Genomic DNA, 16,658 nt, shown 5'->3' with positions numbered 1-16,658 from the left:
CTAATTCCTTAGAATTAGAAATTCCTTACATTATTAAGAAACACTCTGCCTATTACAGGTCTAGCAGTGTAAACTAAAATTAGGTTAGGTGCAAGATTGAGAATTTCTGTCCTTACTCTTCATATATGGATGCATTTCATGCTAGTAAAAATTGAAAGCCTTAAGTATAGTGTAAGACCTGTATTGCTTGTAACGTGGTTTATTTAGTTACTTACAAAGCTTTCATTTAAATTTCGGATTAAGTATACTTTTCCAGTTGACTGTGCAACATTAAAAAAAAAAAAAAATTTAGGTTAAGCCACGAAGGAAAACCTCAGTAAACTCCAGAAAAGCTAAAACTAGACATGTCCAATCTCTCACCATAACAGAAGTTTAAAATGCGCTACTCCAACCACTTGGAAAAATCAAACAGAAAATGTTCTTAAATCATGTTGAATCAACCAGGGGATCAAGTATACAATAACTGATTATATAGCAAACTAAATACAGACTCAGGCAAAGACTGATATTGACCTTAGAAAATTGATTTTTGAAAAAGAAATGTACTCAACCTCAGATTTTAGTAAAACAACAAATAAAACCAACAAAATTAGTGCCTGGGAGAAAGGGAGGATATAAATAAGATAAAAGCAGAAACAGATGAACTGAAAAACAAACTGTAGAATTAAAAAAATCTAAGAGCTACTTCTTAAGGTTAAAAAACAAAGTAAATATCTGACTGATTTTATCAAGGAAAAGATAGAAAACCAAAGTAAGAAAGAATAAACAGGACATAAAAGCAGAAAAGAGATTTTTAGAATTATAAGAGAGTTCTATTTAGTAACCATAAGCCAATTTATTTGAAATCTCTCTGAAATGAATTAAATGCCCAAACTACTTTAAGAAGAAGAAAATCTGGGTAACCCAGAAAACCATGGAAGAAAAGTTCGAGGAATTTTCTCAAAAAATTGATTCTGGGGCCAGATTATTTTGCCAGTGAGTCTTTTCTAGCTTTCAAGGAACATATAATTCCTATGGTGAGAAATAGTTTATAAAAGATGGAAATATGCCCAATTAATGTTATGAATATCTTCACAATGGTTACTTCATGGGAGTGAGATTCTTTCAGGGGATTAGTTTTTTAGTTTCCACTGTAAGCACAGATTTTTCTTGAAATTAAGACAATTGAGGAAAAAAAAAAGCAAACCCAGAAATTAAAACCTTAGACAAAGATGTCTTTTATATCTATTAATATATTTACTAGTGTTACTAGTACTCTTCATTCCTTTGTATAGATCCACATTTTGATCTGATATTCATGTAGATCCAAATTTTGATCTGATATTCTTTTCCTTCTGCCTAAAGCACATTTCTTTAAAAAGGTGCATGCCTTATAATGGATTTTTCTCAGTCTTTGTCTAAAAACATTTCCATAGTCATTTGGAAATATATTTTAACTGGATATAGAATTATTTATTTATTTATTTATTTATTTATGCTGAGTTGGGTCTTTGTTGCCACACATGGGCTTTCTCTAGTTGCAGTGAGTGGGGGCCACTCTTCCTTGCGGTTCGTGGGCTTCTCATTGTGGTGGCTTCTCTTGTTGCGAAGCAGGGGCTCCAGCGGTGCGGGCTGCAGTAGTTGTGGCCCTCGGGCTCTAGAGCGCAGGCTCAGCAGTTGTGGAGCACGGGCTTAGTTGCTCCGTGGCATGTGGGATCTTCCTGGACCAGGGCTTGAACCCGTGTCCCCTGCATTGGCAGGTGGATTCCTATCCACCACGCCACCAGGGAAGCCCTGGATATAGAATTTTAAGTTGACTTTTTTCTTCCAGTACTTAGCAGTGTCACTACACTGACTTCTCATTTGCATAGTTTCCAATGAGAAGTCTTTGTTTTTCTGTACATAATGAGTCTTTTTCCTTACCTCTGTCAACTTTTAACATTTTTTCTTAATCAGTGGTTTTCAACAGTTTGATTATGATGATATTTCTAAGTGTGGTTTTCTTTGTTTATCTTTCCTGTATTCTGTTGAGCCTCTTTGTTCTGTGGGTTTATGGCTTGAAAAATGTTTGCCTATTATTTCTCTACATATTTTTTTCTATCACCTTCTTCCCTCTAGCTTTTAGACCCCAGTTACATGTATATTAGATTGTTTGATATATTGCTACAAATTATTGGTATTCCCCTTCTTTTCCTTTCTCCCTCCCTCCCTCCTTCCTTCCTTCCTTCCTTCCTCCCTTTCTCCCTTTCTGTTTTTTCTTTTTGTGCTTCATTTTGGATATTTTCTATTGTTGTGTTTTCAAATTAATTGTCCAATCTGCTATTAATTCCATCCAGTGTATTTTTCATTTCAGATCTTGTGTTTTTTATTTCTGGAAGTTTCATTTGGGCTTAAAAAAAATCTTACCCTTCTCACGTTAACATCGCCATGTCTTTCTCTGCCTTCTTGAGCATGTTGAGCATATTTATAGTAGCTCTTTTAATATCTTTGTCCGCTAAGTTCCATCTATCTGGTAGTTCTGTGTCTGTTTTTATTGATCTGTTAGTTTCTTGGTTGTAGGTCATATTTTCCTTCTAGTTTATATGCCTTGTAAGTTTTCATTGGATGTCATTGTGAATTTTATGTTGCTGGGTGTTGGATTTTGTTGTATTCCTTTAAATAATGTTGGTCTAAGTTTGGCATGCAGTTAAATTTTTTGAAATCACTTTGATGTTTTTTTGAGATTCACTTTGTTTTGAGGAAGCTTTGGTAGGGTGGGTCCCAGGCAGCCTTATTTCCTTGAGCTAATTTAGAGTTGCTACTTTTTGAGGACTTTACTTAATGTTTCATGTATTACTAAAACCGTGTAACTCAGACTGGGACTTGAATGCATGCGGCCGGGACTTGAATCTGGCCAAAACTCTGTTTGGGACTCCAACCCACGGTCTTTTAATTAGAGTCACTCATCTGGTGTCTGGACTTACTGAGGCTCAGGTTCATTATATCTCAGCACTGAAGGAATTCAGCGAGAGGCAAAGTGATAGGCAAGAAGTAGATTTATTAATATAGGACGCTTGTAAGAGATGCAAGCGGGCAGGCAAGGGAGCTCTGCCCTGAGGATTAAGTGGGCTACAATTTTATAGTCAAAGGAAAGGGGGAGGGGAAAAGACTGCCTTCTTCGAGTAGACGTGGGGCTTACATCACTAGTTCCTCCTTCGTGTCAGTCAGGAGAGTGTCTGACCTTATGAGGTCTAACTAGGATTATCATAGCAGTTATTCAAGTCAGTAGAAGCGTGGTGACATTTTTCTTCCACCTAATGGCCTGGGGCATATCTTGTGCTTTTATTTATGGCTTTATAGTTAAGCAAGCCTGCTTCATTCCACGACGTTCCAGTAGCTTTCTTGAGCGATCATTAACTTAACAGTGGTCTCCCAAAGTTTCCTAGGTTTCCCTCTCTATCTGTAGTCCCTTACTGGGACTTCTACAACTACCTGTATAACTATCCTATTCTATTCCTATCGTTATGAGGTCTTTTCACTCTACTTGGTGGGAATACAAATTATCTCTACCCTTGTATGAGTTTTGGGACTTCTTTGACCTATTTGTTTTTCATTGGTCCTTTCCCCAGTGTTAGGTAGTTTCCTCTCGCAGATGACCTGTCAAAGACTTGAGGGGAGGCCTCTACAGAGTTCCAGAGCTCTGTGTCTGCAGGTCCCTTCTCTCTGGTACGCTTTAACCAGATTCTGGCTGCTTTGGCTTCCCTGAACATTGTCAGTCTGTCTCCTCAACTCTCTGAGACTGCCAGGCTCTGTTGAAGTCCTCCCTCTCTACCCTGCATCCTGGAAACTGCTTCAAGGGTGTAAAGTGAGGCAGTTGTAGGTCTCACCTAATTTTTTCCCCCTTTTCTCAGGGATCCCACTCCTGCTTTGACTGTTGTCCAATATCTGAAAGCTGTTGTTTATTTTATCCAGTTTTGATTGTATAACCAGAAGGATTAATCAGATCCCTGTTACTCCATCATGGCTGTTTGTAGAAGTACTCGATTATCTTTTCCTTCTTTTCTGTGGGTTAAGATGTGGACGTAAATAAAAGAAGCCAAGAAATCATTTGGCTTGTTCTCAGTGTTTCAGGTGTTAGGCTTAACTGTAACTGAGGCAGAGGAGTCCCTAGTTGCCTATGGTCCAAACCCTTTGATAATAATAAACAGACAATTTTGCCTGGTACATCCCTTCTCACTTTCATTCTCTGGAACCTTTTGCAGTGGTAGGGTGGTTGATCAAGAATTATGGTATTCTGAATCTTGGTTAGGTACTACATAGTTTTAAAAAGTTCTTAATACTCTTATTTTCAACTGAATTAAGAGCTATTTTTACTTACTTTTTCTTAGCTGTTTCAATTTGCTATTACCTTTAATTTTATCAGTTTTTTTTTTGGCTATGTTATTTGCTAGTTAGTTATCTATCTGGTTGTCATTTTTCACTGGGTTGTATTTATTTCATCATGTGTTTTTCTGCATCACAGTAACCTTTAGGATCTTGGAAGGGTTTGATCTTTATTCATTATTATCTTTAGTTTTGTTCCTGCTTCTCTGTTCTTGCTTTCCTTTACCCAGAAATGAATGAGCAAATAAGTAACTGAATAGACATAGACAAATATATTCACACATATATACACACGTGCATTTTCTCAATTCTAAGACTATTAATTGTGATATATACTATTGATTGAATATCCTTTAAAGAAAGAAGAAACATTAAATTTATTTTTAAAATCCTTAGAAATTAACTGACAGAAGCATGCATTTATCCATACAGTTTCTATACCATCTTCTTTGGAATCGTAATACAAGAGTGAGTCTAATCCTTTTTCATACTGACATGCTGATTTTCCTCACCTGTTGCTGCTTTCTATACATTATGATTGTCAGTGTAGTTTTGAGTCATATGGGAAATGTTTGGAATTTAACTGCTTTTCTTTGTTGGCTAAATTCATGGTTTCAGTTTTTCTATAAACTGTGAATTAAATAACTTCTTTTTTGAGTCAGCTGGAAACTTTTGACAGATATCCAGCCCTTGGGTAATAGTACTTTGTAAAATGTAAATTGGTCACACCAGTGTCTCCCAGCTCTGCTAATTCTGTGATCTATTTTGAGGGACTGGGTAATTTCTACTGCCTTTAATTGCTCTTGCTTGTCTCACAACAGACAATTTTTGCATCACAATAGCTTTTTATTTCAGTGCTTTCTGAAAACATTTTCAAGCAACAGTTAGGCTTTCAGATTTAACTTAAAATTCAAAGGCTTGTGAGTTTATCTGTGCAGTAAATTCAGCTGTGGTGATATTTGGATAATCAGATACCTTCTATGGGAAGGTGTTTCCCATAGGTTTACACATGGGCAAGCAGTTACATACATCACAACTTACTCTTTTGCTTAACTACTGGTACATTTTTTGGACAATAATTCTGATACTTCTCCTAGTTTCAGAAACCTAAAAATATTATTTTAAGAAAAGCATTTTTAGAATTGAGAAAATATGATTTAGGAATTTAGTATACAATAGCAAGCATAAAGTCATATCAAGTAGTAGAATTATTTCATTAATTTTGCGGTGATCAGGTAGCAGTTAGAAAAATTAGTGTTGAACCTGTCTGTATGCAAATGTATGGTTAACTTTTTAAAAACTGGAAAACTAGTGAAACTATGCAAATAGTAACCCAAAGTAAGAAGACTCAAAAATTGACTAAAAAAGTAAGTACATCTATATGAAAAAAACAGCACAAAATTAAAAAGAAAAATAACAAAATGGAAAATATTTACATATTTGACCTTAAATCCTATCTAAAATAACTCTGAATATTTTTAAAATATTTACAACACTAAGATTCCAGTAAGTACATTGATAAAGTCGTGTCCATTAGGTCAAAATAGAGTTTACATAGAGTAAACAAATGTAAGGAAAAGAGTTCAACCTCCTGGGTAATTAACTGAAACAATAGTGAATAACCTTTTTGTACTTATTGAATAACTGTAATAAATTAGGGAATGAAGTACTCATGCATTGTTTTGGAATTGGTACAGCTGGCCTCCATAAGTACCTTTTTGTACTTATTGAATAACTGTAGTAAAGTAGGGAATGAAGTACTCATGCATTGTTTTGGTATTGGTACAGCTGGCCTTCATGGTTTTCTGATGAGAAATTCCCCTGTAGGTAATGCATTGTTTTTCTCTGGCTGCTTACAGGATTTTTTTCTTTGTGTTTAGTTTGAGAAACTTTATTATAATGTGTGTATGTTTGGATTTCTTTGGGTTTTAACCTGTTTGCAGTTTGCTCAGCTTCTTGAATTTGTTAGTTTATGATTTTCACCAAATTTGAAAAACTGTCATCTGTTATTTCTTGAAATGATTTTTCAGCCCGCATTTTTTCTCATCTTCTCTGGGATTTTGATGATGTGAATGTTAGATCTTATGTAATTGTTCCACAGGTCCCTGAGGCTCCATTATTTTTTTCAATCTATTCTTTTTCTCTTTTTCGTACTGGATGATTTCTATTGATTGATCTTTAAGTTTAAGTTCACTTTCTTTAAGATCAATTCTTTCTTCTGTTATCGACATTCTGCTATTCAGACCATCCATTGAATTTAATTTTGGCTATTGTATTTTTCAGTTCTAAAATTTCCATTGATTCTTCTCTATGTCTTCTGTTTCTTTGCTGTGACTTTCTGTTTTCCCATTTGTTTCAGCAGTGTTTATAATTGCATTTTGGTTCGTTTTACTGATAGCTGCTTTAAAATCCTCGTTAGATAATTCAGACATGTTTGTCATCTCAGTACTGGTGTCTGTTAATTGTCTTTTCTCATTTAAGTTGAGATTTTTTTTGTACATTGCTTTATTTTTTCATGAATATAGTTATAAAAACAAATTACGAGAATAAGAACAAAGAGGAAATAGAACCAATCTAGCTGTATAAACTCAATTTCTTTCTCTATAAAGTAGAAATAATATCTACTTCACAGATTTTTTAATAAAGACTACATGAGAACACATACATAAAATATCCATCTCAGTCCCTGGCATATAACAATGCTCAGAAAATATTAGTTAACTTTGCTTTTCTTTTTTCTGATTGTAGTATTTTGAAATCATTACTGTCAACTACTTGGCATTTTAAGGGAAGAGGTTCTTTAAAAGAAGTCTTAACCTTCCTTTCCTAACTAGTTCTCTAAATTGTAATTACTTAATACAAAGATCAGCGTCTTCCTCATTACTGTCTTAGCTTTTTTGTTGGGGGATGGACCTTTTTGTTGTTAAACCTAGATTAGTTTTCTCCTTGTCCTAAGTCCTAGGTAATTCATCCACTTTCTTCTGTTCCTTAGAGAATCTTTTCTATCTCCAACACTTATCCAGGGCAGGAGTGGAGTGATGTATTGGCAGCTCCCCCTTACTTGCCAGCATGATAAGTACACTTTCCCTTTTTTGCTTTTAGGATTTTACAGCTACGCTTTACGGGAAAGGTAGGAGGAGTAAGAGGTAGAGAAGGGGTGCTGGTTATGACAGAAATAAACACAGAGGTGTGACAAAGCTTAGGAAATCCTAATAACTTCTTAGAGTCATTGGTAGTCTCTGACTCTTGCTGAGTTGGTAACTGGATGCCCTATTTCAGGGGTCCCCAACCTCCGGACTGTGGACCGGTACCAGTCCACAGCCTGTTAGAAACGAGGCCACACAGCAGGAGGTGAGCGGCGGAGCGGGTGAGCGAGGGAAACTTCATCTGCCGCTCCCCATCACTCGCATTACCGCCTGAACCATCCCCCCCACCATCCGTGGAAAAATTGTCTTCCACAAAACCAGTCCCTGGTGCCAAAAAGGTTGGGGACTGCTGCCCTATTGGACCGATGCATCTTGATTTTTTTCTGCTTTCTCCTGAAACCTCTTTGACTTTCATGATGCAGAGTTTTTCCTGAGAAAGTGACATTTAAGCTAAAATTCTGAAAGATGAGTTAGGAGTTACTAGGTGAGAGCGGAAGAATGTGCAGGGAGACAGAACCAGCATATCTGAAGTTCTTGAAGTAATGCAGGAGCATATTGGAGGTACTAGAAGAATGTCAGTACAGAAATAAAAATGGTGTGGTATCGGCAAAGGGATAGATGCACAGATCATTGGAACAGAGTAGATAGTCCAGAAATAGGATCCACAGAAATATGGTCAGTTGATTTTCTTTTTTAAAAGGGTAGAGTTAATATTTTATTGTCACTTATCAGATGGCAGTTAGGTATATAGTGTTTATACTTGACCTTTCCTTTCTGTAAATAAAAAAATTACAAGTTTTAAACAGCCAGTGGATGTTTACTGGTCATGTCTTCAGAAAACATGATGAGATTAATTCATTAATGGTGGCTTCAAGGTTTTCCTTATTGGTGCCAGAAAATTCACCCACTTTCTGTTCCTTTTTAAAAAACTGGAAGGTTGCCATGCATTTGACTTCACACTCTGAAGCAACATCCTGACAGCCATCCACATCTACTTTGAGGAACACCACGTTGGAATACTTTTCAGAGAGAGAATGAAAGAAAGGCTTGATCATTTCGCAAGTCCCACACCATGTGGCTGAGAAGTTGACTACTAGGAGTTTCTCTCCTGCATGGTTCAAGGCCTCCTGAAAAGCATACTTTCTCTCAGTCTGCTTCACCATTTTGGGTCCTGGGGTCTGATGAACGACCTCACAGTGGAAGCAATGAAAACGGATCCAAGGGGCTGGACAGAGCTTTGGCCAGTTGATATTTGACAACGTTGCAAAAGCAATTCAGGAGAGAAACAGTGACCTTTTTAGTAAGTGGTGTTGGCTTTGCATTCATATGCAAAAAAAGAATCTTGATTTATACTTCACACCTTTATATAACAATTAATTCAAAATGCATCATAGATCTAAATGTAAATTGTGAAACTGTAAAGTTCTTGGAAGAAGGCGTAAGGGAGAATATTTGTGACTTGAGGTTAGGCAAAGAATACTTAGATATGACACCAAAAGCATGATCCATTAAAGAAAAAAAATTGATAAATTGGACTTCATAGAAATTAAAAGCTTTTTGCTCTGTGAAAGACACTGTTAAGAGAATAAAAATACAAGCTACAAAGTGGGAGTAAATATTTGACTATCACATATCCAATAAAGGACTTATGTCAAGAATATATAAAGAACTCTCAAAACTCAAGAGTAAAGAAACAAACAACTAAGTTTAAAAATGGGCAAAAGACATAGACATTCCATCAAAGAGGATATAAGGTTGATAAATAAATACATGAAAAGATGTTCAAAATCATCATTTCTTTTAAAAATCATTTTCTTTTAAAATCAAAATCATTTCTTTTAAAAAAAAATTTGGAATTTGCAGAAAAGTTGCAAAGGTAGTACAGGGTGAAATTTGTTAGTCTTTCCTTCTTTTTGATAGCTCTGACACTTTTGAATAGTACTGGTCTGGTATTTTGTAGAATGTCCCTCAGTTGGGTTTGTCTGATGTTTTTCTGATGATTACACTTAGACTATAGTGTTTTGGGAAGAATACTACAAGAGGTGAAGGACCCCTGTCTTTACATTATATCGCGGAGTACAGTATCAACATTATTATCACTGGTGGCGTGGTGGTGTTAACCTTAATGATTTTTTTTTTACACTTTGGAAAACAGTTTGGTACTTTTTTATGGAGTTAAACATACAGTACCATATAACCCAACAACCATCCTCTGAGTACTTACTCTAGAGGACAAAAACTTAATTTCACATAAAAATCTCTACACAAATGTTCATAGCAGTTCTATTCATAATCACCCCGAACTAGAAACAACCTGATGTTTTTCTGATGGGTAAATAAATGATGGTACATCCATACAGTGGATTACTATTCAGCAACAAAAAGGAATAAATTATTATTATTATTTTTTAAATAAATTTATTTGTTTAATTTATTTTTGGCTGCATTGGGTCTTAGTTGCTGCGCGCAGGTTTTCTCTAGTTGCGGTGAGGGGGGCTCCTCTTTGTTGCAGTGCGCGGGTTTCTCACTGTGGTGGCTTCTCTTGTTGCGGAGCACGGGCTCTAGGCGTGCGGGCTTCAGTAGTTGTAGCATGCAGGCTCAGTAGTTGTAGCTCACGGGCTCTAGAGCGCAGGCTCAGTAGTTGTGGCACACGGGCTTAGTTGCTCCGCGGCATGTGGGATATTCTGGACCAGGGCTCGAACCCATGTCCCCTGCATTGGCAGGCGGGTTCTTAACCACTGCGCCACCAGGGAAGCCCAGGAATAAATTATTGATTCATGTGACAACTGGATGAAGTTTCTGTTGGGGTAATGGAACTTCTGTATTGTGGTTGTGGTGGTGGTTACATGACTCTATATGTATTGCTAAAACTCATAGAACTGTACATGCAAAAAAGTTTCTTTTATTGTATGATAGTTTACAAAATGTAATTTTTAAAAAAGGAAGCTAAAGTAAAAAGAAGAAAGAGTGCATACCTGGAACACAGAGAACAATAGCAAAAATAGCAAAAATGGTACGACTGAAGAATGGAGAGTAACCACATCATTTAGTCCTTGTACAACTTAATGGATTTTAAGCAGGGGAATGACGTGATCAAGACATTTTAAAAGAGAGGTTTATGAAACCTCTTTGATCTTCAGTGTGGAGAATGCATTGATGAGAGATAGATTGAAGATCTAAGAGGAAGAATAGAAAATAAGACATTTCTTGCATCTTTGCCACAAATTTTGGTAAAACCCAATTCCTGAAGTCTATTTTTGGTATTAGGATCTTGTGATGATAAGAATAATTATAATTACAAGCACTCCTTTTGACTTGTGTAATACAACATATATTTTTGTACATTATACTCTGCTTTTCATATGAATAAATGAGACTCAGTTACCAACTAACATGATTTTGCCTAGTTGTGTCTATCCAACATTTTGGTTTCAAAAGTGTTACCATCTTAAAAAAAAATTACTTATGCAGTCCTTGGTATATTATTATACTTGTTCTTATTTTATAAAAATGAGTAGAAGATTAAAGAAATTCAGCTGAGAATGATAATTATAAGTATGCTTATAAATTGAATATTAGTTAAGACCAAGATGAAAATTACAAATCTTTGGCTTCAGTCAGTGCTTTTTGGATTAAAGAATATTAATCCAATATTGTGTGTGAAGTAAGAGAACAGATTTTTAAGAAAATGTGGAAACATAATTATATTGTTGACAACTGGTCAGGTGAAATTAGAGACATACATGTTTTTGAAAAACTTAATAGTATCCCCCTTTTATCTTTTCACACATTTTAGTTTTCATATAAATTTTTGGGAGTAGAGTATATATAAATATAATGCATTTCCTGCAATGCTAGTGTTGCTATAAGAAAATCTATTATGTCAAACTCATGAAATTGCCATTTTTTGAAGGCAAAAATGTTAGAATGTTGGCAGTTTCGTGTGGTGGAACCTAATATTTTTTTCCCAGATTGATTACATTCTTGTCTGTAAGTTCTTGATTTAGAGAAGGGTATGTTTTATAGTTAATTTTCTAGGAGATATATCTTGGTTCTGGTTTTGTACAAAAGTCAAAAAAGATTCATTGATTCGCAAAGAGACAGCAAAAATGTGAATTAATGTTCTTTTTTTAAACATAAGTTTTACCCACAGAAGTAATTCTCCTTTTTGAAATGCTAACAAGATTGGTGAAACTAAAGTCCATCTTGAGCATTTCTACAGTCCTGGTTCTTTCCTGTTCTCTCCGTGGTTAATATTTGGTGTCTATCTTTTCAGATATTTTCAGTCCATTTATATTTATATACTTACATACATATATCCACACATATCCACTGATTTATATACGTAAGTATACATATATACACACATATTTGTAGGAAATATATAGTATTGTATGGATTATTTTTTGTAAGTGGTATATTTATATATTTTGGCAGTATGAGTTTTTCACTCTCCAGCATGTTTAGATCTGTATTTTGTTGTTGTTATTTTCAGTTTCTGCATTGTGTTTTGTACGATGGCTGTACCAGTTTTATTTGGGCCCTCGGGGTTTTTACTGCAGATTGCTTATAATTTTTTAAAACTACAAACAGTGGAGTCAGGAGTGTCCTGTATGTACTTTCTCATGCACCTGCATGATAGTTCCTTTAAGATAAAAAGAAGTGGAATTGCTGAACCATATGGTATATGCACTTTAAATGTTTTATAGGGAAATTTTCAAGTAGACAAAATAGAGGAGTGAACTTCTACTCGCCTTCAACAGTTATCATCCCGTGATCAATCTTGTTTTATCTGTACTCTCACTTACTTTATCCCTTCTCACATTTTTGAAACAAATCGAGATATGTCATTTGATCTGCAGATATTTCATGTGTTTCTGGAAAATATAAGGTCTTTTTTTTTTTTAGAGAAAAACACAATCGTGGTACTATTATCACACTTGAAAATTAACAATAATTCTTTAGTATCATTAAATATTCAGTCAGTGTTCAAATTTTAAACTGTTTTAATGTCAGAAACATTTTCTTCCATATTTTTTTGCTTGTTTGAATTAGAATCCAGATGAGGTTTACAGTTTGATTGGTTGATATACCTTTAAAAAAAAAGTCTTTCAAACTATTTTTCCTCTTTTTCTCCCTCCCTCTCTTTCTCCCATCCCTTCTCTCTTTCTTTCACTCCATCTCCCTGATTCCCCTTTCTTTCTCTTGTCTCCAGCTTCCTTTCTTCCTCCCTCCCTCCTTCCTCCCCTCCCTCCCTCCTTCCTCCCCTCCCAACCTCCCTGTCTTTCTTTTTTAAATTTTGCAGTATATTGATTGAAGAGACTGGGTGGTTTGCCCTGCAGATTTTTTCCATACTCTAGCTCTTGTTTATTGCATCCCATGGCATTGTTTAACTTGTTTTTTGTTCTCTGCATTTTCTGTAAATTTTTAGTTAGGTATGGAGGCTTGATGTGATTCAGGTTTAATTTCTTTTTGTTAAGACTGTTTTATAGAAAGTGTCATTTTCTATAAGGAGGCACATATATATAGTGATGATACATGCAATTTTTTTTAAAGATTTTTTTTGATGTGGACCATTTTTAAAGTCTTCATTGAATTTGTTAAAATATTGCTTCTGTTTTATGTTTTGGTTTTTTGGCCACGAGGCATGTAGGATCTTAGCCCCCCAGACCAGGGATCAAACCTGCACCCCCTACACTGGAAGGCGAGGTCCCAACCACTGCACAGCCAGGGAAGTCCCGATACACGCAGTTTTGATTTGGAAGATATTGCCAGATTGTCTTCCAGAACTGTTGTTTCAGTCTATACCTTTATCATTAAGTTTTTGAGAGTATCATTTCATACACTTGTGAACTGTTACCATCTAGCTTTCAAATTTTTTGGAAAATGTCTTCTTAGTCTTTAGTATTTAATTCACTGATTACTAGTAAGGTTGTTTTTTTTCGTATTTTTTATTTTTTAGGGTTATTTGTATTTTTTCTAATGGGAATTGCCTATTCACAGTATGCTTTGTTTCTTTTCCTGTTGGTTGTTGAACATTTTTCTTATTGATTTGTAGAATTTCTTTAGGTCTTTTGATTACTCATCCTTTTTTTTTTTTTCCTGTTTTTATGATGCCAAATATTTTCTCTTAGGTTTTTACTAGTCTTTTATTTTGATTATATTGTCCTTTGGTATACAGAAATTATACCAATCAGATCAGTCAGTCTTTTCCTTTATGACTTATGTGTACTTTTTAGTTTGTGTGAAAAAGGATTCTTTGCATAGAGGCATAAAAATATTCACTTACATTTTTTTAATTATAAAGAACACGTAACATAAAAATTGCCATCTTAACCATTTTTAAGTGTACAATTGAGTAGTATTAAGTACATTCACCTTGTGCAACTGATCTCCAGAACTTTTTCATATTGCAAAACTGCAACTTTATACCCATTAAACAACAATAACTTGAGATTAAGTTTTCATGTTTAGGTATTTTATCCTCTGACTTTTTTTTCCTTTTTCTTTCTTTTTTTTTACTTTTGATATCTGGTAGGATAAATAAAACTGGTTTGTTGTTTTTCATAATTCTCTTTGTTATTTAAATATATATGTATATGCATATACATGTCTTTTCTCTGTGTTTTTAATATACTTCGTAAGAGGCATGAAAAATTCTGCTAGGATATTATCTGGATTTATATATTAATTTGAGGAAAATTAATATTTTTATTAGGTATATTGACTGTTTCTCCACTCAAACTCAAAAGTTTTATTCTTTTGGAAACTTAGTTTTCTACTAGAAGACCTTACTCATATTCCACAGAATTCTTTATTCCTAGGTAATTTTTATTTTTGTTTCTTCTGGGATGGAGTGATTCTGATTTTTTTCTTAAAAATTGTAGTCTGTCTGTTCCCAGTTCTGATTTCCCCTTTCTCTCCTTTATTTTATTTTACATTTTCACAGCATTTGTCACCTTGTAGCAGATTTGATAATTTACCTATTTATTATGTGTGTTGTTATTACCTATCTTCCTTACCCTCTCCCCAAATCTAGAATGTAATTTCTACAAGGACAGGGATCTGTCTTTGAGTTTTATATTCCCTTTGAGTTTTATAAGGATAGGTATTCACGTTATATGTAAATAATGACTTTTGGGGAGTCTTTTCCTTTCTAGCATTAATATATTTTTTTCCTTAATTTATTGCATTGGGTAAGCCTTCCAGTACTACGTTGAATAGTACATGTGATTTCGCACATTATTAACTTGTTCTTAACATACATGAGAATGCATCTGTTACTTTATTCATAGGTATAATGATTACCATTGGTTTCTGATAGGTTTTAACAAAGTAGGGAAGTTCATTTTTTGTTCTTACCTTGCCAAGAGTTTTTATTTTTGGATTTTGAATTTTATCAATGGGAAAAGGCACATAAATAATCTCTCGGGGAGTTTTCATCATTTGTAGATGATACCACCAAGAGGCAGGAGAGTTGAACATATAGTGGTTGCTAAGAAACAGAAACTGAGGAGACCTTTTGGCCGTCTTACAGGGGTGGAGAGACTGTTGGAGTTCAGGGTTACCAAGGCATCTAGAGCTTGAATGACCAAGATGGTGAAGAGAATATAAGCATAGAGAAGTGAGCCAAAAGTCTGAACCATGTTTCCACCAGAATTTGTTGAAGATTAGTAAACTGCACAAGCCAATAGGCAGAAAAGTTGAGCTGAAGGTGGCTACTAAGAGGTTGAGAAGCTAAGCAGAATTTTCAGCAGTCTCATGGTACTAAAGAGAGGAGTTCTGGTACATATCTGAGGCTTTCAGTTGAGATCTCTAAATAACTATATCCTAACAGTAAGGGTGAACCAGAGAAGGAGACCAGGTCTTTTTTTTTTTTTAAATTGAAGTATAGTTGATGTATAATGTTACGTCACAGGTGTACAATATAGTGATTCATAATTTTTAAAGGTTATACTCCATTTATAGTTATTATAAAATATTGGCTATATTCCCTGTGTTGTACAATATATCGTTGTAGCTTATTTTATACATAATAGTTGTGCCTCTTAATTCCATACCCCTGTGTTGCCCCTCCCCTTTCCCTCTCCCCACGGGTAACCACTAATTTGTTCTCTGTATCTGTGAGTCTGCTGCTTTTTTGTTATATTCACTAGTTTGTTGTACTTTTTAGATTCCACATATAAGTGTTATCATACAGTATTTGTCTTCCTGTGTCTGACTCATTTCACTTAGCATAATACCCTCTAAGTTCATCCATGTTGCTGCAAATGGCAAAATTTCATTCTTTTTTATGGCGGAGTAGTATTCCATTGTGTGTGTGTGTGTGTGTGTGTGTATACACATATACCACATCTTCTTTATTCATTTATCTCTTGATAGACACCGAGGTTGCTTCCATATCTTGGCTATTGTAAATAATGCTGCTATGAACATTGGGGTGCGTGTTCATAAGTCTTAATATGATTGAAAATTGTCTTCAAATTAGCTTAATCTCTGATTGGATTAGCTCCTGTCGCCTACCAGAAACTAAAGAAAATCTTCTATTGAAAAAGATAATATCAGTCACAGCCTCTACTGTTTTTGTTATGCAATATCTGACATTCAATCTCCAGATTCCAGGCATGCCAAGAGTCATGAACAAGAGAAAAACAGATATAGAAACACATGATCAAATGTGGACTTCAGTGCCACTTCCTTCACCCCTCTTTTGTTTCAGACAAGAAATCTATCATTTGAATTGTGTTTCCCCTATAGGTAAAGCATCATTTCTCTCTCGCCGTTTTCATTACATTTTGTCTTCAGTTTTCAGAAGTTTAACTGTGAACTGTCCTGGTATGGATTGCTTTGGGCTTTATGCTGTTGAGGATTCACTTAGCTTCTGGAATCTGTAAGTTTGTGTGTTTTGCCAAGCTCGAGGAGTTACAAGTTTTTGTTTCTTAGAGGACTTTTTGAGTCTTACCCTCTTTCTTCTCTCTTTTTGGGACTCAGATGACATGGAAGATAAATAGTTTTTTTTTAAAGGTTTTTTAAAAATTATTATTTAAAAATAATTAATTAATTAATTTTTGGCTGCATTGGGTCTTCATTGCTGCATGCGGGCTTTTCTCTAGTTGTGGTGAGCAAGGGCTATTCTTTGTTGCGGTGCACAGGCTTCTCATTGCGGTGGCT

General features: G+C 35.0%; 2 protein-coding genes across 9 annotated transcripts in view; one reads left to right on the top strand and one right to left on the bottom strand.

Annotated features, from left to right (window-relative positions):
- Positions 1–16,658, top strand: part of NCOA1 (nuclear receptor coactivator 1) — a 268,347-nt gene that overhangs the window by 75,698 nt on the left and 175,991 nt on the right. The window lies entirely within an intron of this gene.
- LOC132376772 (thioredoxin-like) lies at positions 8,312–8,650 on the bottom strand. Its single transcript, XM_059942619.1, has one exon. It carries the CDS (start codon positions 8,648–8,650, stop codon positions 8,312–8,314), a length of 339 nt encoding a protein of 112 aa, XP_059798602.1.

Source organism: Balaenoptera ricei, chromosome 13 (assembly GCF_028023285.1).
Source record: "Balaenoptera ricei isolate mBalRic1 chromosome 13, mBalRic1.hap2, whole genome shotgun sequence".
In the NCBI taxonomy this organism is placed as follows: Eukaryota; Metazoa; Chordata; class Mammalia; order Artiodactyla; family Balaenopteridae; genus Balaenoptera; species Balaenoptera ricei.
This window is presented reverse-complemented; position numbering and strand designations above follow the sequence as displayed.

Bases quoted from the DNA above. Each gene is read 5' to 3' on its own strand.
- LOC132376772 (XM_059942619.1), bottom strand. From the start codon at position 8,650: ATGGTGAAGCAGACTGAGAGAAAGTATGCTTTTCAGGAGGCCTTGAAC.